Here is a 23,091-nt window from a genome sequence, read left to right as displayed (position 1 = left end):
AAAAGGCAGACAGGTTAACCGTGTTAACATGACATTACCTTCCGAAGCATCACCGACTAAGTTAAATATGAGTGGCCCTCTTACTAAAACTAACCTAACGCTAATGTGTACTTGTCTAAAAACAAAGCATGTGGTTTAGAATGGCTGTCAGTTTGTAATGTGTGTATTTGTTAGTTTGGCTCATCCGGCGCACTTCTCCAGTTGGCCACAAGATGGCGACGTTACAAAAGCCACGAGACGAACAAGGAGGTTGGATTTCCTCCTCTCCTCAACATCTTCCTACTCCTCCTAGGGATGTATCAGCGTGCGGTGCACCTGTTTTATCCACTATCTGGGTCATCATCCATCGCTGAAATGCTGTGTTTTGGTCATCAATAGCTGTAAGAAAAGATTTAAACGACCTATTCGGTGGTGTCAGAAAGGCCTCGACTCTTGTCATTTAGGCAGAGGATGTGTTGATTTTCTTGTTGTTCGGGGTGCAGCAGTGAGACAGCATCTTTGCCGGGTGACACATCATTATCAGCACGAGTGGACAAGGTACGAGTGAAACAATAACACTACATTATACGGTTATTTACGACCAAATATCCCCCTTTTTGTCAGCTTTACGTTAGCAAAGTTCATGTGTATTTATAGCAAGGCCTTCGTATTGTCGTATGTACAAATACTGTCAAAGGTGTGATTAGCTAGCTTGGAATATTCAGCTAATGTCAGTTAACATTACGAGCACATTTTCTTCTTTTTAAGGCTACATATTTAGCTGGGTATGTGTTTTTGTTATAGTTAGGCTATACCATTTATTGTCAGCAGAGTACACATCTTTTGTTCTTTTGTGTATTCCTTCCAAAAAGCTTCAGCAGACATTGCTAAACCTCCATGGTCAGGTGCTATTATTTCCTAAATAAATGGGAAAGACTGATACAAATAGGTAGCCCACATTTCTTTAATAACCTTTTGTCAGAGATCTATTTCAAGATCCTGACCCTATGCCACATTTAGTTTTATGTAATCAAACTACTTTCTTTCCCAAACCTGAATATTGGCAACTGAAGAGATGAGCTTAAATGTTTATTGCATGTATTAGAATATTTCTGGAGAAATGGTTCAAGTGTCACACCACTGTTGATATACATTTCTGCCCCGTATTGACAGCTTTTTTTGCCAATATAATTTCCCTATCGTTTGCCTGCAAGGTTATAGATTGGCTATGGATGTACAACTGCCACACCCATTTGCGTTTTGTGAAGCATCACATAGGCCAACGTGTGAAAATGAAACCAGAACATGTTGTGACAGTGCCATATGTTGCTCATTCCTGTCTAAATGTCTTACTTAAAGCCCTGTAGGACATCATGTCGGATAAAAGTGACCTAAAAGCAGAGCTGGAGCGCAAGAAGCAGCGCCTCGCCCAAATCAGGCAGGAAAAAAAGATAAAGGAGGAGGAGAGGAAGAAGAAAGAGGTAAGGAAAAAAGTGAGTGACTTCAAACAACTGGCCACACTTGTGTATTGTTTGATTGCTTTTTGTCAGGCCGCGTGACACAAAAGGATGAGGTTGTGTGTGTCCATACGTATACAATCATCCGGTTGGTGTGGGACTTTTTCATTAAAAGCTGCATGCATGTGTAAACTTATCCGAAGCATTATGATGAGTAAGATGTCATTTCTCTGTGTCCTGAGCAGTCAGAGATCCAGCAGAAGAGAGAGTCCATCCCAGAGGATTCAGACCTGGACCGTAAGCGCCGCGAGACTGAGGCCCTGCTCCAGAGTATCGGCATCTCACCTGAGCCTTCACTAGGTACGTAATATTCACACACCCTAAACAATGAGTTCAACCATAAAGGGTTTTCTCTGTTCTGTTGGGATTTTTATGCTAAATGTAGATTTGTATATACTATACATAACGTTTAAGGACCATGAACGGTTCTAAAATAACACCAAACTACATTAAATATAGCTCTGACACACCATTTAAATGTTTTAAACAATACTCACGTGAAGTAAGTCTAAGATGCCAACAACATTCTACTGCAAACGCAAATGTTATTTAACAGATACAAAAAAAACAAGGTACATTTCTTTTATTTTTTCTGTTGCCGTGACTGCATGATACAGTTTTATATGTATGTTTGGACTTTTCTGTATGTGTTTTTTAATAATAACTCCCTTTTTATTGCCTTTCTCTCCTCCACTATAGCCCTACTCTGGTTTTTGATTACTCTGAATAATGAGATTATAACATGATGCTGCTTCTCTTAACTTTACTTGTACACAAAGCAGATATTTAATGTAGGTTTTATCCCCAGGGTCCTTTCAGCGAGCGTTTGGAAGCACTGTTCTCTAGTGGTCTGAAATTGTAACAACACCCTCAACACCTCAGAACTGGGTCAATGCTCTGTCTGTTATAAGCTTAGGTTATTTATAACGCATCTTCAAATGAAGCGAGTAAGATCCTATTAATACAAAATCACAATGCTTTGATGCTTTGCCCTGCCTCTCCTTTCCTTTAAACATGCATTTGTATGTTCCATCACTCTATTTAAGTGTATTTCTTGCAGCCTTTAATGTTAGATTTATGTTATTTTCCTTATTTAGTCCCGACCCCTCTGTCCCCCTCCAAATCACTGAGCACCCCCAGTGAGACGGGAAGCCAGGATTCAACTGATGGAGGAGCAGTGGGCAGGTAGGCAGAAATCACAAACATCATACCCAGGTTCAATGCCAGAGGTCTTCTTGGTTCGTTAGTCTAATTCAAGCAATGCTAAATGTCAAGGACCTTTCACACTTTCAAAAAGGGTTTGCTCACTCTTACAAACCAGACACTGTCTTCAAAGGGATAGTTTGGGTTTTTTAAAGCAGGGTTTCATGATGTTGTTAGACATGGTCTTGTATGGTGGTTGGCACTCAAGCAATTCCGAAGCTATGCAATGCAATGTATTGCTGTGATTGGGGAGCAGCAGCTAAATGTAATTTATACGAATAAATAAGGCACATCCTAGCAAAAAGTCTAAATCAGTTTAATTGTTTGTTATATTTAGAATATATTTAGAGCTTTACTTGCTGTTAGACACACACCCTTTCCACAGGGTGACTGAAGCGGTTATGTATGGTCTCCTTAATGCCACCAGGCTCCTATAAGAACAAAAAGAAACAGTAGCTTAACCTGGCAGAACACGAAAGTTGTCAGTCAACTGCAGCCTCGCTTGATTAGTTAGTTTGTGTTGTTGTGGTACAATATTCTGACTACAGCACACATTTAAACTGATATGGAAAATGACCCTAAACAGTACTTTATACAACCCCACCAGTGTTTCCCCTAGGATGGAGTCATAGCAGCTAAAGCACGTGGGCCCAGCAAAATGTGAGCGCGGAGCGCGTGGAATTTTTTAATGTGCGAAGTGCGCCCCGCCAATATGTTTCTGTGTCTGCCAGCACAAGAAAGGCTCTAGTTCAGTGGTTCTCAACTGGTCAGGCCTCGGGACCCACTTTTTACTTGGTCAATACATCGCGACCCAACATTTTGAAGCACTCAAATCTATTCAACAAAAAAACGTGCTGTAATATATACGGTTTTCAGCATACAATATTAATACAAGTGAAGTACAGTGCATATATCCCTTCACAGAACTAAAGTATGCTTTTAAAAAAGGTTTAATGAGACGATGGAATCAAAGCTGAACTATATAAAAAGGCACACATGCTAAAAACCCAACCCCAGCAGGGGGGTCTGGGGGGATTCTCCCCCAGGAGATTTTTAGAAATACTAACATAAACTATGCATTCTGGTACACTGAGAAGAAAATAAATAAATCTATTACTAGCTACCCGACATATTAATAATATTTTTATGCCATTGTTTGTTTTTCACTTTGTTCTGACATCTTGCTGCGAGAAGAGTAAAGAGGAGATAGTCTGTGTGAAATAGTTTAAATTGTGGGTAAGGGTAGATAGCTCCCATTGTTCTGTGACCTGTCAATCATCAAACCGGGGGTCATATTTCATTATGTGTTCATTTTTATCTGAAGTTGTACCCATGGATGTATAAAGAAGAGTTCTACCGCTAAGTTATTCTCCGTGGGGACTTCCGGCAACAATCTTGATTCTGATTGGCCAGAAGACTCGAAAAACATCAGCAAAGATATTTTATTGAGAAGATGATCACTACGTGACAGAAGTTTTCAAAACCGTTTATGGTCTCCGGTACATTCAGTCCAACGCCGACTGCTTGCAGCGTTAGAAAACCGGGCCTTCAAAATAAAAGTTTGAGTTTTTCCCCAAAAAAAAATTCCTATTTATTTATTTTTCCAATTTTTTTTTCTGTTCATCCGCGACTCACTCGAAACGGGTCCGCGACCCACCAGTTGAGAACCACTGCTCTAGTACATACAGTGGCAATGTCTCAAGTCATTGCCACTGTATGTACTAGGCCTCAAAAGGTGTATTTTGTTAAATCTTCAAGATGTATATACGTAGGGGGAACACTGCCCACATTAAACGTTTTTTCATGTGGCCAAAAAAACAGAGAATGTGAATCTGCATTTTGTCACTTTTGACACATATTTTGTCTCCTTTCTTGTAAATGTCTCAACAGGTTTAGGTAAGAATGAGTGTCACTAACTGTGAGGTTGTGGTGCCTTGTTAGGTTTTAAATGTGGTATCTGTCTCTTGTCATGGCATCCGTTGTTTTGATGACCACTGTACAGCTTGTTGCTTCTCATAACTAGTTTTAGGAACATTAATGTCTCAGCTGCGTCCTTCCTGCAAATAAGTTGTTGGTTTGAACAAAGAGATACTATTTTTGTTTAGATATTACTTGTGCAAGTGAGTTGATACAATAAAAAACAACCAGCCATAGTGAGCCAGTAGTGAGCCATTAGTTGTATAGTAGTAGCTCCTCCCCTTTTGTTACTGGGGATGTAAAGTGTTTACTAGCTGATGTGTCATTCATGCGCCTGCATTTAGTGATATACTTATACATCCATAACACACCAGACCAGTGGAGCAACTGTTTATCTTATAAGTTCTGCACATGGCTGCTCTGCTGAATAAACCTGCAGCTGAGAAGCGAGTGGTCATCAAGCACTTTCCATTTGCTTCTTAATGGCCGCTGACTCTAGATGTCAGTGTGAGTGATGCCCTCAGTGATGTGTTGTTCTGGTGTGGCCAGGAGTGGAATTGGGGATAAAGAACACGTGGGAGACTCTATAACGTTTCGAAGTATAAATAAATTCTCTTTATATGAGACTTTCTTTTTCTTTTTAGCTTTTACAAATTGGATTTTACAAAACGGTGAGTTAGATCCACTGCCTGGAATGCAATTTCTTCCCCCCAAATCCACCCTGGATGATGGCATGCCATTTTGAGCTTCTCCATTTGTGGCTGTGTATGTGTGTGTCCCTTCTTAGGTCAGGTTTCTCTAAAAACAAGTCCCAAGCACAGACTTCAAGGTAAGCATTTTCGCGTCAAACCAAGGAACCTCCCCCCCCACCTTCCCCTTATTTGTTAGCCGAGTTTTCCCTCTAGTGAATACAGAAAGGCACCTGCAGGGCTGTCAGTGGTCTCAGAAATGTGTTCGCATCTTGATTTTTAAGATCAACATAGCTTCCCTCGCTCCTCTGCTTCTCCTCTGGCTACTTCCTGTCTGAAGCCTTACTGTCTCCCTACACCAACTCAAAAGATTTCTGTTTGCATGAGTTGAGCAACAGAAGTCTTTTCAGCCTTCACAGAGTTGACAATCTGCTGCTTAAAGTGTCATCACCGTTACTACCAAACAGCCAGTCTGTCAGGCTAAAGAAATGCCTTGCCACTCTCACCTGGCGCAGTGTGGCACACGCTGAGTGCTGATAGGCATGTTCACTGGCCCTGAAAGGTATCATCAAAAAGTGAAGCGATGTGCGTTAGCCTTTCACTGTTAGTCCATTTCAAACAAGTTGCCAATACAACTCTCTCGGTTTCAGTTGCTGTTTGATTTCCCTGTAAGCAAGTGATTCCTACATCCCCCAAATAAAAACATGTATAGCTTCTAAGAAGTATGCAAATGCATCGAATAAGATGATCAATTTCCTCAAGGTTTGGCAAACTCATTGATCCTGCATGGCAAGCATATTGTCATGGATGTCGTGCAAGCTAAATCTTTATAAATGCATTTTAATTTGATGTCCATATGATGAATGTTATCGTGTACATTTGTACATAGATGATGCATGTTTTGTTTTGTCAGTGTGAGATGGAAATCATGTTGCTTCAATGTTCATGGCTTACATGCATCAATTGGTACAAATGTGCATATATTAGATATATAATGTCACAGAGGAATATGGATCAATGTCATACATGTTGCTAAAAGTGGATTCTCTAAATGATTAGAAAAATCCAAACACATATTTCTACAGAGATTTCCCGCATTTAAAAGTCATGAGGTCAAATTGTTTTCCCACTTGAAAAACAATGAAACCGTTTTCACCTTTTTCCATCAAAACAAGTTTTGTCCATAAATGTATATGTATTTTCAAACTAAAATATTCCTGGCAGAAGACCAAGATATCTATTCCTAAAGATAAGCATAGATCTTCAAATAAATAGTACATATAATGTGTCCCTAATGTATCGCTCCCCCAAGATATATCCACTTATCTTCAAAATATGTCATGCATGAAAGTTGATGGCAGTCCTTGTGTGGAGCCGCTTTTTAGACAAGAGGTCTGTGAGTGAGTGTGTCTGCCCATACATGTGGTTTTTGTGAACCTTTGACACATGTGCCATACTTTGTGTGTTTGTTATAACATGTCTGTTTGTAAACATGCATGTCCTCTCTTGCCCCCCCTGTTGGTGACACCAGGACGCTGCAGTGGGACACAGACCCGTCTGTGCTGCAGCTGCAGGCTGATTCTGAGCTCGGGTACATCTTCCTTTTCTCCTATAGTTCACTGTTTGACAATAAATGACACCTTATTTGACATTAAATGGCATATACTGTATTTATAGTCTAATATATGATTCCATTTGAAGGCTTAACCACACTAGTGACACAGTCTAGTGGTTTCTAGAGTAACAAGGCCCAACATTCAAACTTCTGTACAAATACAAATCTGTATTAACGTTAATATAAATGTATGATCAACATCTTTTATGTAGTTGAAACATTTTATTTTATTTTATTTATCTTACTTTTGTCAAATCTTCTGCTTATGATTGGTCAAGAATGATTTTGATTGGTAGTTCTAAATACATGAAGGGCCTGAATCACACAATCCTATATTGGAAAAGATGTTACATCAGGCAGACTTCTCTTGTAGATTCCTCCTAGAAAGTGAGTACAGAGCAAGTTTTGTGTTTGCACCAAACAGCAAAAAAGTTGTAGCAAGAAGTGTTTGAGTTAATTTGCCTTACTTAAAATCGGACGTCCTGCAATGTAACTAGATATATAGATAGATGGATAGATGGATAGATAGATAGATAGATAGATAGATGGATAGATAGATGGATAGATAGATAGATGGATAGATAGATAGATAGATAGATGGATAGATAGATGGATAGATAGATATATATAGATAGATAGATAGATAGATAGATAGATAGATAGATATATATAGATGGATGGATAAATATATAGATAGATCCCAATTTGGGAAATGATTTTGTCACAGAAGCAGAAGTGTGTTCAGACTTTATAATACAATACTTAAAATACTTAAAAAAGTGGAAAAGAGAATTAACAATTACAAATAAAATGAAAGATATTATATCAAATATAAACAATATAAACAAAACAATATAAAATATTCTGGATAATTAAAATAAAAAGTCAAAAATACTACAAAATACTACAGGATCCAACATACTGTACTACAACTATTGAGCATCCACCCATCCTAATGTCCAGGCTGAAACAATGTGTCTTGCAGTACTGCATACAGGACAAATGCAGTTAATGCACATTATAACTATGCTAATAAACATCTTGTCTCTGTTACCCAGGCGCAGGATGCAGAGACTGGGAGCCTCTAAGATCACACAGGTAGACTTCCTTCCCAAAGAGATGGTCGCTTACTGCAAGGAGACACAAACGCCTCTCAACTCCCACCTGTCTGAAGGTGAGCAACATGTGTGTGGCTTCTCTTAGAAGTCAATATCCAAGTCTAAGATTCAAGCTGTTTCAGTTTCTGGCACCAAAGTTCACAAGAGCCAACAGAAGTTCTCTGGTTGCAATGATTGTAGACGTTGTGCGGTTGAAATGGATACTCCTTGTGTTAGTCAGTTCACAGCCTGTAAACCCTGAGCAATTTCAAGGCTGACAGATGAAAGATACCTGAGAGGATTCCTGATGGAGGTCGGAGCATTGCTGTGTATATGTGCGTTGTACACACACATAGATGTATGTTGGTGTATTTGATGTATCCACTATGGACAGTTTAGTGTACTTGAATAGAAGGAGCTGTCATTCATTCCTATATGATTTGGTCTGGGAAGAAATGCTACTTAAGGAATGTTTTTTTTGTCCGTTTTGTGGGTTTGCATTGTGGGAAATGTATATGTGCATTTTTGTGTCTCTTTAAGTGGGCGTGCATGCGCATGTCTGCACTGCAGTTCCTAAACACATCCATATGCTGAGAACTGAGGTCAGTCCCGCACTGAATTTGGCATAACGTTGCAGAAGCAAAAATACAAGGCATGTAGATTTGAGTATATCTTTCTATTGGAGGGGAAAGACGGTGGAGATTTGGATGAAGCACATTTCTTGACAGCCTTTGTTCTTATTCCAGATGCAGAAATGGCATGTTCACGTGTAGGAATGCACATACAAGTACTTCTCCACCTACACTCTCCATCCAAACCTACTGCCAGGCATGTGTATAAAAAACACACACAACACACACACACACACACACACACACACACACACACACACACACACACACACACACACACACACAAACTAACACGCACATTCACACTCACGCACACACAAACACATTATACACACCCCCATCGTCTGCTCCATCTTCCCTCTTTTAGTTGCCAAGACAGCTGGCAGCCATGTGACTGTGAAGGGGTTGTACTTCCTGTTTCCTGTCATTATAATAGATGGTCTGGTGTGGATTCCACTGCCCTCCTCCAGCACGCAAATACACACACGTCTGTCCTGATCAGCATCCAATCTGCCCGCCTCCACTCCCCCCACTTCCTTGAAAGAGCGAGGAATAGATCATTTTATTCAACAAGTGCACTGACTCACTCGTGTGTGCTGGGAGACACACACACACACACACACACACACACACACACACACACACACACACACACACCACCACACACACACACACACACACACACACACACACACACACACACACACACACACACACACACACACACACACACACACACACACACACACACGCGCACACACCAGAATCTGAATTGACCAAGTCTGTTTGTACATACAAACAGATGTTGTTTACCTGCAGTATATTGAACGCTAAACACAACATACAAACAATGCAACTTTTGTAAACTGTACAGGGCAATTTGGTAAAAAGATTAACTTCCATACAAATAAACATGCAGTAGTTGCTCTATACAGGTCAGGTAGTTTGAGTGTGTGTGTGTGTTTGTAAGAGAGAACATCTGGGAGCCAGAGCAGAGCTGTGGTGGTCTACAGGGAGCTGACCCTGGCCTTAGGAGACCCTCTCGCAGACTACCACAAAGCCTGTGTGTGTCTGGAGGGAGAGGAAAGGGGCTGATGGGAGCACCTGCCTGCACTTCTGGCTCTGTGTTTGTTCAGGCCAGTTCCTTTTGTTGATGACTGAACCTAACGTGCACACAGCAGGCATCTTATTTTCAGGTTGTGTACACAATCATTTTGGCCATGATTTGAAGTTGTTTACCTGTAACTATAGGTACATGTCTCCTCCAAATCATCCTTACTTTAATTAGATGTATCCAAAAGCTTAATATAAATCATAATTATAATATGTTTATAATCTGTTTAATTTAGTTTCATGGACACTTGCTATTCATTTATATAATACAATTATTATAAAATGACACCAACTTAAAGGAAGTTCTTGTTATCTGAACCTTGATTTTTAGCGTGTTGCTCCAATACTTACTTTGCAGATGGTAAAATTGCAAAGTTTATGTTCTTCTATCATGTTCACAAACGTCACTTGTGTGTGTGTGTGTGTGTGTGGCCTGGCCTAGCATTACTATACTTGTGGGGACCTAAATCTGTTTACACAGTCACGTGTGGGGACTCGCCTCCCTTATGGGGACAAATTGTGTGTGTGTCTTTCCTTTTTACCTTTCCTCTCTGCCCTCGGGGTGTGTGCTGTGCCAAACTGTTCTAGAAATCTTACCTCTGTTTTTTATGTCAAAGCATATATTGTGTAGAGAGGTTTAGCGGGGGTTGGGGGAGAGGGGGGGGAGGGGCACGAGGCCAGCTGGCTGCTCTGGAGGAATGAACGGAAGAGTACATTTGTCTTAATGATGGTGGTGTGTCTCAGGGCTGTACAAGTCTCTCTGGAGCGACCTTTGGTTGTTTTGATTCCTGTTTCTCCCCAGGATGTAGATTCTATTTGTGGCGGGTAGCAGAGCTCAATAGCAACTTATTTGAGGATTTATTTGTTAAAGGTCTCTGAGATTGACGGTGCTGTGTTAAGAACAATAATTGAAAGTGTGAACGTGAATGCAGCAATTTTGGACATATTCAGCAATTTCACTGGACGTTGCCTCATGTTTGGGTAAAAACATAAGGGAGATAAAATGTACTTTGGAGGCCTTTAATAAACGTGTATTAGTTTGTTGTGTCTAGACTAGGGATCATTTTAAAAGTTATTCAGCATGTCTTAAGGTTAGTGAAGTATTTGTATTTTATTAATACAAAAGAAAGAGCTAGCTAATGATCTCTCTGACTCGTTGCATTTGTATCTGAGGGGTCCGATCATGTCTCTGAGGGTTTTCCCTTTCCTGTAGTGTGTTATATAATGTAGGTGTGTGTGCATGTAAGGCAAGGCAAGTTTATTTATATAGCACCTTTGAACACAAGGCAATTCAAAGTGCTTTACAAAAATAAAAGACATTAAGAGCATTAAGAAACATATTATGAAATGACATTTAAAAACACTCATTTAAAAACAAAGATAAAAACAAGATAATAAAAGTTACAGTGCAGTTTAAGATATTAATATATCAATTAAAAGCAGCGGCAAAAAGAAGAAAAGTGTTCAGCCTGGATTTAAAAGTAGTCAGAGTTGCAGCGGACCTGCAAGTTTCTGGGAGTTTGTTCCATGTAAATAGTCTAAAATCCCAAAGTTACCACCAGAGGGAGTTTCTATCTATTCTTCTTCTATCATTAATGTAGAAAAGGGTTTTACATTAAAACCATACATTGGACATGAAGTGTTTTTGACAGGAGTGTAGTCTCGTCGTTATCACTTTAAATTCTCATGGCTTCTTCTCCTTATGATAAGCTGACCTCCCAAGTACTCATAACTGCCCTCATGCCTCATAATGTGTGTGTGTGTGTGTGTGTGTGTGTGTGTGTGTGTGTGTGTGTGTGTGTGTGTGTGTGTGTGTGTGTGAGAGAGACGTGAGTAGGCATTGATTGGTTCTGACTTTTCTTGTATATCTCCTTCACATAAGTTTGTGTTTTTGAGGCTCCCATGGAGTTTGTGTGACTCTCATTTAGCAGTTAATGATATGGCTTTTTCATTTCCGGGACCAAATGCCTTCCTATAATTGTGATGTGTAGCTGTCTATGTATGTTCCTTTTCCCATTGGCTGTCTCCTGATCTGTGTGTCCTGAGCGTCCATTGTGCAGGCAATCGGATTATCCCCAGTCACGGTTGGCTCCAGCGTTTTACTGCTGTCCTAATGAGTATGAATGGACATGCTTGTCGTGAGGGGTGGACGCTTTGTCTAACGACATAGCAGGGAAATAAAGTAAGGTCTAATGTGATGTGTGATAGTAACCTAACCTACTAAGGTCAACCAAAGTGTGTGTTAGCTAGCTGCTGTTTCATTATGTTTAACCATGTTGATATGTTCCTGAGAAAGAGGTGGCTTGAATTTCAAATTGACAGTGAAATACTGAAAGTTACTCTGCTTTCTTTAGGACTGTCACTAATATTACTCTGGTTAACTGTGGCTGGCTGTGATGTAGTGCTGCCGTCTTTCAGAACGTGTTGGTGAATGATAACTTGTACTGTATATACAGTATATAAAAACGCTTTGAAGACTCGTAAAGACTATAAAGTACTATATAAATACAGCCCATTTAACATTTTTTCTTTTAAAAGTTTTCCCCGTTTTTTTAAATATAAGACATGAAAGAAAAGGTTTTGACCATCAATGTGACATGTGGATGTTTTTAGGAGTTTCTGTGAACCCTCTCATGTTTTATATTCAACCAGATGTAATGTTGCACCTCCGTTTTGCCCTGCTCTGTAGAGAAAGGTTTTAAACACTCTGTTTTTGTGGGTAGTGTGGTAGATTTCACATAGTTTTAGCTGAAAGTGGGCAACCTCTCTGCCTCTCTCTTTGTTTCTCCATCCCTCTGGCCCGGCCAATCCCTCCTGGCCATGAACAGAATGAATGTCAGTACTCTGACAAACCCACTCTATTACCTTCCACTGGTCCCAATCTGAAGATAATCATCAGTGTGTATGTGTGTTTTTTGCGATGTTGGCAAGATCAGGAAAGGTCAAGGGGATTGCATTTATTTTGTGCATGTGCTTGTCCACGTATACATGTACGCAGGTTGGCATGGGTGAAGTGTGAGCCTGACCCAGTTTGTAATGAATCGGTTTCGCTCAGTGGAGCCTTAAAAGATCCATAATAGGCCTCAGTGGAAATTAAGCCAAAGAAATACAGAGAAAATGAAGGGAAGGGAGAAAGTAAAATAAGGTTGAGAGACATTTTTGGCAACTAGAGAATAAGCTCTGGAGTGGAGGAGGAAGAACAAGACAGAAAGACAGGGGGAGAAGCAGTAGAGGCCGCTGAGAGATGTTGCAGCTATTATTATTATTATTATATTACAGCAGTCGTTTTTTTTCAGTGAACCACAAGTGGGCCTTCAGAAATACAACTCTGTGTGTTTGGATTGATATTTCAAAACCCTTTTTCTAGGGTTAGAAGTGTATGGGGTCAAGAGTGTGTGGTAATGTCCGTGCAAAAGTATGTGTGCATGACTCTTTCCCCCCCTCCAGTATTTTCTGGCCCATTAGTTTTCAGGGTCTCTACAGCTTGAGTATATAGTTGGTCAGTAATTCACTCCTTAAGTATATTTACAGCAATAAGTGGCTTTCTTTTGACATGCGGTGGACTGGTAATGGCCCCTAATTACAAGAGAAAACCCATTTCAAGCACTAATCTAAGAAGACGCACACATTTCTGTGAGTGTACTCGCACATATACACGTAAGCATACAGATTCATAAATGTAAACACACAAGGGCAGACGCACAAACATGAGGATAACAAGCATGCACACACCACCAGAAATGTGCACAGATGCACACAAGCATATTCACCAAGTGACGCACACACACGCACACACACACACACACACACACACACACACACACACACAGAGAGAGAAACGGCACCTGAGCTCTACTTAATCCCGTAATGGAGCAGTTAAGAAACCGAACTGCAAATGTATGAAATGACCCCGACTATTGGCAGCACATTGGTCCAATTAGAGTGTTTACATTTGCACATTTTTCTACAAACTTAGAAATATTCAACATGGTTCAACAGGTGTTGAACTTGTATGTATTTATCAGCGGTTGTATACAAAATATGTCCTTTTAGGTTTCAAAAGGTTGTAGTCAGTTAATCTGTAACCATGTGAACAGTCATACATAAATAAAACAAGAAATACAAATGTTATAGCCTGGATTATGCTGTATCCAATATGTCCCATTGGTGCTACGTGTTAGAAACGTAATATGTATGTATACATGTAGCTGTAAGTGTTACCAAATCAGTAAAGTTGCAGAGCTTTAGAACTGTCAAAGAATTTCAAGAAGTTTATTGAAGTTGTGTGAGAGCGTAGTGGATGAAGTCATCAGTTCAGTACATATAGTGACAAAGTAAAATGTAAGGTTGTACAAAAGGCTTATGACCAAAGTGTGCTCAAAAAAGAAAGTTGGACTGTAGCTGTTTTATTGCGTCTAGTTTCTTCTAAGAGACCATTAGGAGGGAGAGCATTATTGTGTTGGGCAGCAAGCCGAAGCTCATCCTTAAACTTCCCTCAGTCAATTGATGTCTTTGGCATTTTATATAATCCAGCGAAGAAACGATGCATTGGAATAAAAACAGTGAATGTAACACACTCCCAGTCTATGCGAAAAACCGATATGACTGAGGGGTTTGCGGGCAGCCTTCAAGGTCTTCAAGGAAGCAGGAATGTGGTTGCATGAGTGTGTAAGAGTGTGTGTTCTGCAAGGTTAGGTACGTATATGTTTCTCTATGTGTATGTGCATATATGTGCATGCAGCCTCATATGGAAGTGCTTGTCTCATACATTGTTGTTGTTCCAGCCAGGCGGCTACAACAGACTGTGCAGACCAGAGGGTGTATGTGTGCATGTGTGTGTGTGTGTGAGAATGCTTTCTAAAGGCACAATCCAAGGCAAACAGAGAATAACCACAGTGTGTGTACCCAGAGGACTGAACAAAATGTACTCTTGTACTTTGAGTCTATTCTACTGCAAGCACATTTTAAAGTTATCTTTTTATGTTTGGTGACTTCTGGACATGTGGACGTGTGATTGCCTTGAGTTAGCAGCTTCTAGGCGTGCTGTTTAAATGAAGTGTTCACACACATGCTGTACACACAAACACACACCTCAGACCAGTCTTTTTGCTGCTATGATCTCTCCTCGTCTTTCCCCTGCAGACACTCATAATCGGCCAAAGCTTCTCACTTTCGCTCCTCATGAAACGACTCTGAGTTTGGCTTTTATCGTCATTGCCCTCAAAAGGGCGCAGCCTTCACTCCTATTTCACTCCTGAAATTGATGCAGGGTCCCTAGCGATTTCAGTCAAAATGGCCATGGCAGCGAAAACCCAGAAAACCTCTTGATATTAGAGAAGAATAATGTCTTTCACAGTGCGTAAGGTGTTCCAAGCGAGTCACAGATGATTGCAATGTTCCCCTTTGACCACCATATAATAAGGTACATGAACTCCTTCTTCATCTCTCTCCCTCTGGCTTTCTCTCTCTCTTTGGCAAAATGGCCATCATCCAAAATAATATTTGCCATGTGACGAGTGCTCGAGATGAGTAGGAATACAGTTTCATGTTTCCTCTCTTTCCAAGTGTTTTCTTTTTTTCTTCTTTTCCTTGCACTTGCATTTGGTTGAACTTGACTTTTTGACATGTGTGCCCCACCCTTCCCCCTCCTTGTTGCATTTTTTATACGTGTGTAAAACAACAGTGTGTCTTGAGCGTTTCCCTGGGTGGTCTCCCTTGTACTCCGAGATCCCATCGACTCTCCAGGGATTTTCATTGAGAAGGTAGCGGTTCACTGACACAGCTAGCCTGCAGCCCAAAGCCCTGCTTCACTTTCAGTTGTTTCAGTTAGACGTTTGTTAACCCTTTGTTTGGCATTTTTCCGCCTTTTTACTGTTATATTCTCAGGTTTACCACATTTAAAAGGTTTGTTTAAAGGTGCTATTTAATAATGTCACTTTTTAAACAGGCCACATCTTTTAACACATGCAATTTGTTTTCAATTGTTCTTCAGTCAACACAAATTTAACAGGCTTTTAAATCCCCTCACTTTTTTACTTTTTGAGTCATACTTTGAATTTCCAGATCATTATCACAGTTTATAGCTTGACGGTTGATTGAAGTGAAATGTAATAACCACGCAGGTTTTTGTTTGGCTGCAGTGTGCCATGCAGTTCTGCTACTCTCCAGCAGGGAGCACTCTTGGCACATATACTTGATGGATCCTTCAGAGTCTCACCAACCAAAAGTCACAGCTTTTTATTAGGAATGAGAATCAGCCAGAATGAAATTAAGACATTAGAAAAATAACGGTTTCACAATTAACCTGAAACATGTGTTGTCCTTTTAGGTCTCAATTGTAATAATTTGATTAGAGGGCATTGCTTTCTTTGACTGAGCATTTGTATATTTATTTAACAGTGTTGGTGAGTTGCTGCGAAATATTCTCTCTATTTCAGTCCAATCCACAAGGATTCAACCCCAAGCATCAACCTTTAGCTTGCCTAACAGTTTGTCCCATCCATCCGTCCGTCCCTCATTAAAACAAAATGAAACACCATCGTCATCCAGGTGGCACACACAGCGCTCCAATCACTAAGCCCCACACACAAACAGCCATATTTCTGAGTGACACAAATCCCAGCTCAGATGACGCGTTGAAAAGTGAGTCGATGCCACAGCTGTGATTTTTGTACGACTTTTTCTTGCAGTTGGTCTTTCTCTCTCTAACTGGGTTTTTGACAGTTTGGAAAGTTTGAAGTCATGGGTTTTAATCAGGGTCTTGCGGCCGGGCTCAGAGCATGGCGCGGCGTGGCATGATGGCTCGGTTTATAGATGTGGGTCTGGGTCAGCGCCAAGCCCGGGTGGAACTGGTAGAGAGAGAGGGGGGGGTGAGACCGAGAGAAAGAAAGAGATGGGGTGAGGATCTACTCCGACTGCACCCACAGCGCACAGCAGAGCAGCCGCAGACCCCCGAAGACCTGAATGGGCTGCATTAACGAAGGCTGATTATGTGGGGGCATGCATGTGTGCATACGGTGGAGACTGGAGTGTACATAGATCTGAACACACACACACACAGTGTTTGATCAGTGTGAGGAAGTGTGGTGAAGAAAATCATCCTGCGGGGTTTTAGCCTCACCAGCTTTACCTCGGGTCTAGCTGCTAATGTGTGTGTGTGTGATGCGAATACTTTACCCCTACTGTGGTAATCATAAGTTGATGAACCATGATGAATTTTAAGCATTATTTTCTATTAAACACAAAAAGGAAATGCAAAAACTGAATAAAATTAACACATCACAAGCATACGGTTGTAAAGGGTTATCAGTGCCTGACATTTTATGCATCTTCACTTCCATCTTAATAAAATGGTCTGCATGTATAGCTGGGGAAAAGTATTGAACAAGAAATTACTCTACATTTGACTGACTTTGTAGGTGGCTTAAAGGTAGGGTAGGTAAGAATGTAGAAGTATATACGCAGCCAAAAAAAATCTGACCCTTCCTTCAGACTTCCTTACAGAGCCCCTCCTCCAACACACGAACGCGCACATGACCAATGAGGGCACGAGATAAGTTTGTGCACGGATGGAAGGCTGACAGGCAGGTAGGCCATCCAATTATTTTAGCCGGGCCGGCTAAAATGATTGGTCGTGCTTTTTACAGCGCCACAGCTTCCACAGATGACATGTTTTTAATGTGTTTATCGTCAAAGCATTTAATGTATTCATTGCTATCGGGATGTTAAGAGCATTCCATGGAAGATAACAAAAGGTGTTTCTGAAGTGAATTACCTATACCCCACCTTTAAGTGGTGTTATGTCTCTCAAATACATTTTCTTGCAAGAAGTTGCAACTGTAAACGTTGTTTTTGTCAGATTGTTCTCTACCGTCTGTATTGTCTGTACTGAACTTCAACAGATCTGTAAAACTCCTGCCCTCTCAGCAAATGATCTGTTTGACTTCACTGCACGGCTCGCTCTAACCCATCAATTTGCTGTCCAACCTGACCCACTGAGCTCCCTAAAATGTTGGCAGTGCTTGTCTGTTCAGAACAACTGATCTTTGTGCAAACTGTTAACAAAACGTAGTGATCTGTTTTAGGTTGCCCGGACAGTTTATGAAGACTTGTGAGTGGGTAAGGGCATTTAGGTTTATACTCAAAATAGGCCATGAGTTTATTTCCCCTTAAGTGTCCCAAAGCAAAACACGTGTTGGTCTAAAAAAACAACCTTAAAGGATTGAGAAGAAGTGCAGTTTTTAAAATTATTTTCTAGATTTGTACATCCTCCTACCGTATACTTTAGTAAATATCTCTTTTGAATTTTTTTTTATTGCAGAAGTAATTCCCCATACAGTCTGCCTGTCATATCATCTATGATTTATCTTAGAATTGCATCATTTTATTTGTGACCTACTATGTCATTATTTCACGCGTATAAAATGATTGTGGTTTTTTTGGTGCTTTGATATCAAGGATTATATTACTGGAGGTGGGGTGAATTAAAATGAGAAAATTCCCCTGATGCCTCAGGTCATTTGTAATGTGTACAGAGGTGAAGACGATGTAGTGTGAGTGTGTTGCGACTGTCTCTTCTCTCTAACAATATGAGTTGTTCTCAGTGAAGTTGGTGTGTGTGTGTGTGTGTGTGTGTCGTGCCAGGGCCACATTAGAGAAGCCTTTCAAGTCATGTCAGCCTCCTCCTACTCCTCTGCATAGTGCTTGTGTTGTGGTCCGCCCAACAGCCAACCTCCCAGAACCCCTGCGAACTCTATGTGTGTGTCAGTGTGTGTCCATATGGATGTGTGTAACATGTTGTAGGGTTATTTCCAGTGCGTGGGAGCCCCCAAAATCCTGCTGGATTCATCTTTCCCTCTTCCTGTTACTGCCGCCTCCTCCATATCATATCAGTATTCATCTTTCTTTGTGATTAATACAATAGAGATTTATAAAAACTCTTGTCAACTTTGATTGTGCGTGACTCAGTTTCGCAGTCACCTCCATACTGCTACGATAAGTCTGCGGCTCTGCCCCCATATTGTAGTTGATGACACACTTGGGGCCCGGTCTCATCCTCGCCTCCAGACACACACACACACACACACACACACACACACACACACACACACACACACACACACACACACACACACACACACACACACACACACACACACACACACACACACACACACACACACACACACACACACACACACACACTTGAATACTTTATTTGGTTCCACAAATTATATTACATAAGACAGGGAATCAAATATATCAGGGCTAAGCAAGCTGCCAATAATAGCTGAAACAGAGCAATATTTGGCAATTTGTTTGGCTTTTCTCTTTGACATTCCAGCAATTCTCAGACCAATCATGGTGCATTTATATACATGGCCAAGACTTCCAAATACAAGTATGCTATATCTACACTTGTACCCAAAGCTGGTTATCACATCGAGCAGTGGTTGGTATTTGATATACTTGTCCTGGAAAGTCTGGTCCATGTACAGGTCAAAGGCACAGCCCACTTCTAATATTAGCACCTCCCTGTGGTTGGTGTCAACAAAAACAACATCAGGTGTATTTGGGATGTTAGCAAAAAGACATCATTGGTAAAGCCAAACCATTCTGGTAGCACTCTAGCGACACAATGTCCACAATACGGTCATGACGGGCTATGTACAGGCGTTTGTATGCATTACATCCATTTGTTATGTGTGCAATGGATTCTAGGTGTTGTTGTGAATCCTGATGGTTTAAACAGAATGGAGTGTGAATGCGAGGGTACCAGGTGGACAGATTGTGGGTAATACCTGCAGTCTTGCTTTGATGGTAAATGTCAGAACATCCTCACCAACAGCGGCGTTCTTAAACACTGAGTGTGAGACTGAGTGGTCAGCAAACCCCAAACAGGCTAGCTTTCCCTGCAGTCTGAGTCCACACCAGTGCTGCCTGATCTCAGACTGCTTCGTGCTGAGCAAAACCCTCCTTGCAGAGTCTCTGTGCAGTTCCACAGTCTCTTCCTGAGGTGTTGTGATGTCGGCCTTCACAACCACACTGGGGTCAGTGATCAGTTCATCAGAGACGGGGACTTCAGTCTGTGTGTTGAGTCTTGTCCATTTCAGCTGGACTCCAGTCCGATTGCAGAGGTCATTGAGATCTGGCCAGTCAGACCAGACCCCGAAGCCCTTGGCCTGAGTAGTGCTGGGGGGGAAACGATTATTTTGAAAACGATTAATCGGGCGATTATTTGATCGATTAGTCGACTAATCTAACGATTATTTTTCTGTTGTTCAATTCATAAAAAACGTAATGTAAAAAAAAACGTAATGTAAAAAAATATTTTTTCACGATACTGTGTCTCAGGGGATCTTAATATTTAAGAACCTATTAATGTGTTATACCAGATTAACGGAAATAATCTCAGCTAACTGACGATACAAACCATGTTTACCAAAACAAAACACAAGTCTCATAAGAAGCATCTAAATGACCCCTGAGCGAAAAATGCTAACGGACATTGGCACAGAACTCAAGATAAAAGTACCCTTATTACTTATCGTAGCTGCACATACAATATATCCGATTAAAGCTGAGACTCCACAGATTATGTAGGTATATAGTATCATCACTGAGTGATCCGGACTCGCGACAGGGGAAGCAAATACAGTCATCACAACACGTACCTTCACAGAGCTTCTAGGGAGATCGTCTCACCACCGTAGCTGTCAATCTGATCAAAAGACGTGTTCAATGGCATTACAATGAGAAAAAACGCGGCTGAATCGGTTAATCCATAGGTTTTTAACGTCTATGTATAAAAAAATGATTGCATTTATAATCCATAATTCCATTTTATGTAAAAAATCGGAGAGCAAATGCTAGCTGCTAATGGTAGCCACCACAGCTAGCTGCTGCTTCTGCTAGGCTATGCAGCAGTCTCAGTGAGATATACATATATAAATATCTTTGCGTTTTGGACTAACTTTAAAATATTCCCATGCTTTTGAAGACCTAGGGCGAGATGTTTTCGTTTGGGGGCTTCGTGCGCAATCCTGTGAGGAGGAGGTGGTAGCCGTTTCAGTCTCCATTGTGTTTGAAGTGCGATTGCGAACTGCTTGTTGCTTTGGGTGACCCACGTGTGTGTAGCGACGCGTCGACGCGGAAATATGTCGTCGACGATATTTTGAAGTCGACGTCGTCGACGCGTCGCTACAGCACTAGGCCTGAGAGTCCAGTTTCCCAGAGTCTTTCCTCCTGAAGCCGAGGAAGTTGTTCTGGTCTGCGCTGGCCAGGGGGATCTTCCTTCTTTGTAGATCCAGCAGGAGAGAGGCCCTGGCCATTTCTCTTACGGTGACATCATTGTTAAGCATGTGGATCAGGTGGGCTAGCCTGGCGGCTATGTAGGTCCACTCGACATTGGGGACTCCCACTTTCTGACCAGCTGGACAGTTTTGTTTGTCATTTCTCACACACACACACACACACACACACACACACACACACACACACACACACACACACACACACACTGGCCGTTTCTCAATCTCGAGGAAACTGGCTTCCAAGCCAATATTTCAAGGATGCCACGTCATCGAGTGCCGTCGAAGTACTGTTCCAATCTCCAGCATACTTGGAATTCCACCGAGGCCGCGTCCTTGGTTTGGGGGAAATTTCGCGGCTGCACATGGGTAGACTTCACGTCCTTAAAATCCCCACAATGCTTTGCGTACGGACCAATTTCAAAAACCATTGCGGAGAATGGCTGAACCTACGCAGCACACATTTAAATGTAAGTAGTGGCGTATAACATGTGTAGTGTTGGTAAATGTGTTACTTTGTTACATTTGTTATCACCATAAATGTGTTCCGTAAAAGTAAAGCAAGTTCATAATTAGATACAATAGATAGACATCGTAAGGTATTTATTTTCGTTAGAGTTTATGTTGAAACCGTTAGAGAGAGTGGCACACTTGTTAGCCTGTTCCATTCTTCTTCGTTTTCCGAAGCCGTGGCTTGGAAGTATACTTGCTTCGTTTCTGAAGGAAGTGACTTGGAAGTACGCGATTACCAAGCCAGCATCCTCGCGATTGAGAAACGGCCACAGTGTTTGATCAGTGTGAGGAAGTGTGGTGAAGAAAATCATTCTGCTTGGTTAGCCTCACAAGCTTTACCTCGGGTCTAGCTGCTAATATGTGTGTGTGGGGCGAATACTTTACCCCTACTGTGGTAATCATAACTTGATGAATTTTAAGCATTATTTTCTATTAAACACAAAAAGGAAATGCAAAAACGGAATAAATTAACACATCAAGCATATGGTTGTAAAGGGTTATCAGTGCCTGACATTGTATGCATCTTCACTTCTATCTTAATAAAATGGTCTGCATGTATAGCTGGGCATTGAACAAGAAATTACTCTACATTTGACTGACTTTGTAGGTGGCTTAAAGGTAGGGTAGAAAACCAGCTCGAGTGCGCTAGAATTTGAAACTACGCAGCCAAAAAAAATCTGCCCCTTCCGTCAGACTTCCTTACAGAGCCCCTCCTCCAACACACACGAACGCGCACATGACCAATGAGGGCACGAGATAAGTTTGTGCACGAGATGGAAGGCTGACAGGCAGGTAGGCCATCCAGTTATTTTAGCCGGGCCGGCTAAAATAATTGGTCATGGTCAATTATTGGCCATAATTCATACTGGTCCTCTCACGCACATACATTCTCCTTTTACATACATATATTTTATAATATGCATGTCTGAAGAGAATATATGTATGCAAGAGAAGAATGTATGTATGTGTGAAGACAATATATGTATGTGAGAGAAGAATGTATGTATGTGAGAGAGAAAGTATAGTGGAAACGGAAGGAGTATGGTTGAAACGGAAGGCAGGTCATTCTTGAGCTGTGATTGGCTCAGAAGGTCGAGCGGGGCGGGCTCATGTTCAGAACTTCTGATTTCAAATCAACATAACATGATGGAGGGAGATGAATCGCGTAGATTGCAGCAAGCATTAGGGGTTTTAAGGAACATTTTGTCAACCCCTGAAACTGTCACATCCCTGGCCAGGTGTCCTTGCGGGTGCGTTCGCTTTACTTATCAGAGCGTGCCGTAAGGGCGGTTACTCTTTGGTTTATAAACTCCCGCCTGGGACGGACTGATGCATTAGATGATGTGCTATATGGAGGGGACTTTGACAGAGTATTTCTCACAAAGTACACAGTAAAAGTACTTCAATGTATTGTTAGTAGCAGTCAAACTAGTACCGAGTCCAACAGTGTCAGTTTTATGAAGAACTTGTGGTAAAATATATTTGTAAAAAGAAAATGAAGAGCTAC

At 41.2% G+C, this 23,091-nt stretch overlaps 1 protein-coding gene across 1 annotated transcript in view; it reads left to right on the top strand.

Moving 5' to 3' along the window:
• The first annotated feature begins 244 nt into the window (after positions 1-244).
• Positions 245-23,091, top strand: part of LOC117562892 (cytoplasmic dynein 1 intermediate chain 1) — a 55,816-nt gene continuing 32,969 nt past the window's right edge. Inside the window, 8 exon segments of the mRNA XM_034240843.1 lie at positions 245-537; positions 1,339-1,472; positions 1,682-1,796; positions 2,594-2,681; positions 5,261-5,287; positions 5,404-5,445; positions 6,837-6,896; positions 7,979-8,094. Coding sequence (XP_034096734.1) covers positions 1,353-1,472; positions 1,682-1,796; positions 2,594-2,681; positions 5,261-5,287; positions 5,404-5,445; positions 6,837-6,896; positions 7,979-8,094 — 568 coding nt within the window. The 5' untranslated portion in view covers positions 245-537; positions 1,339-1,352.

This window comes from Gymnodraco acuticeps, unplaced genomic scaffold, assembly GCF_902827175.1.
Source record: "Gymnodraco acuticeps unplaced genomic scaffold, fGymAcu1.1, whole genome shotgun sequence".
Taxonomy (NCBI): Eukaryota; Metazoa; Chordata; class Actinopteri; order Perciformes; family Bathydraconidae; genus Gymnodraco; species Gymnodraco acuticeps.
The sequence above is the reverse complement of the archived record's forward strand: the minus strand, read 5'-3'. Positions and strand labels throughout refer to the sequence as shown.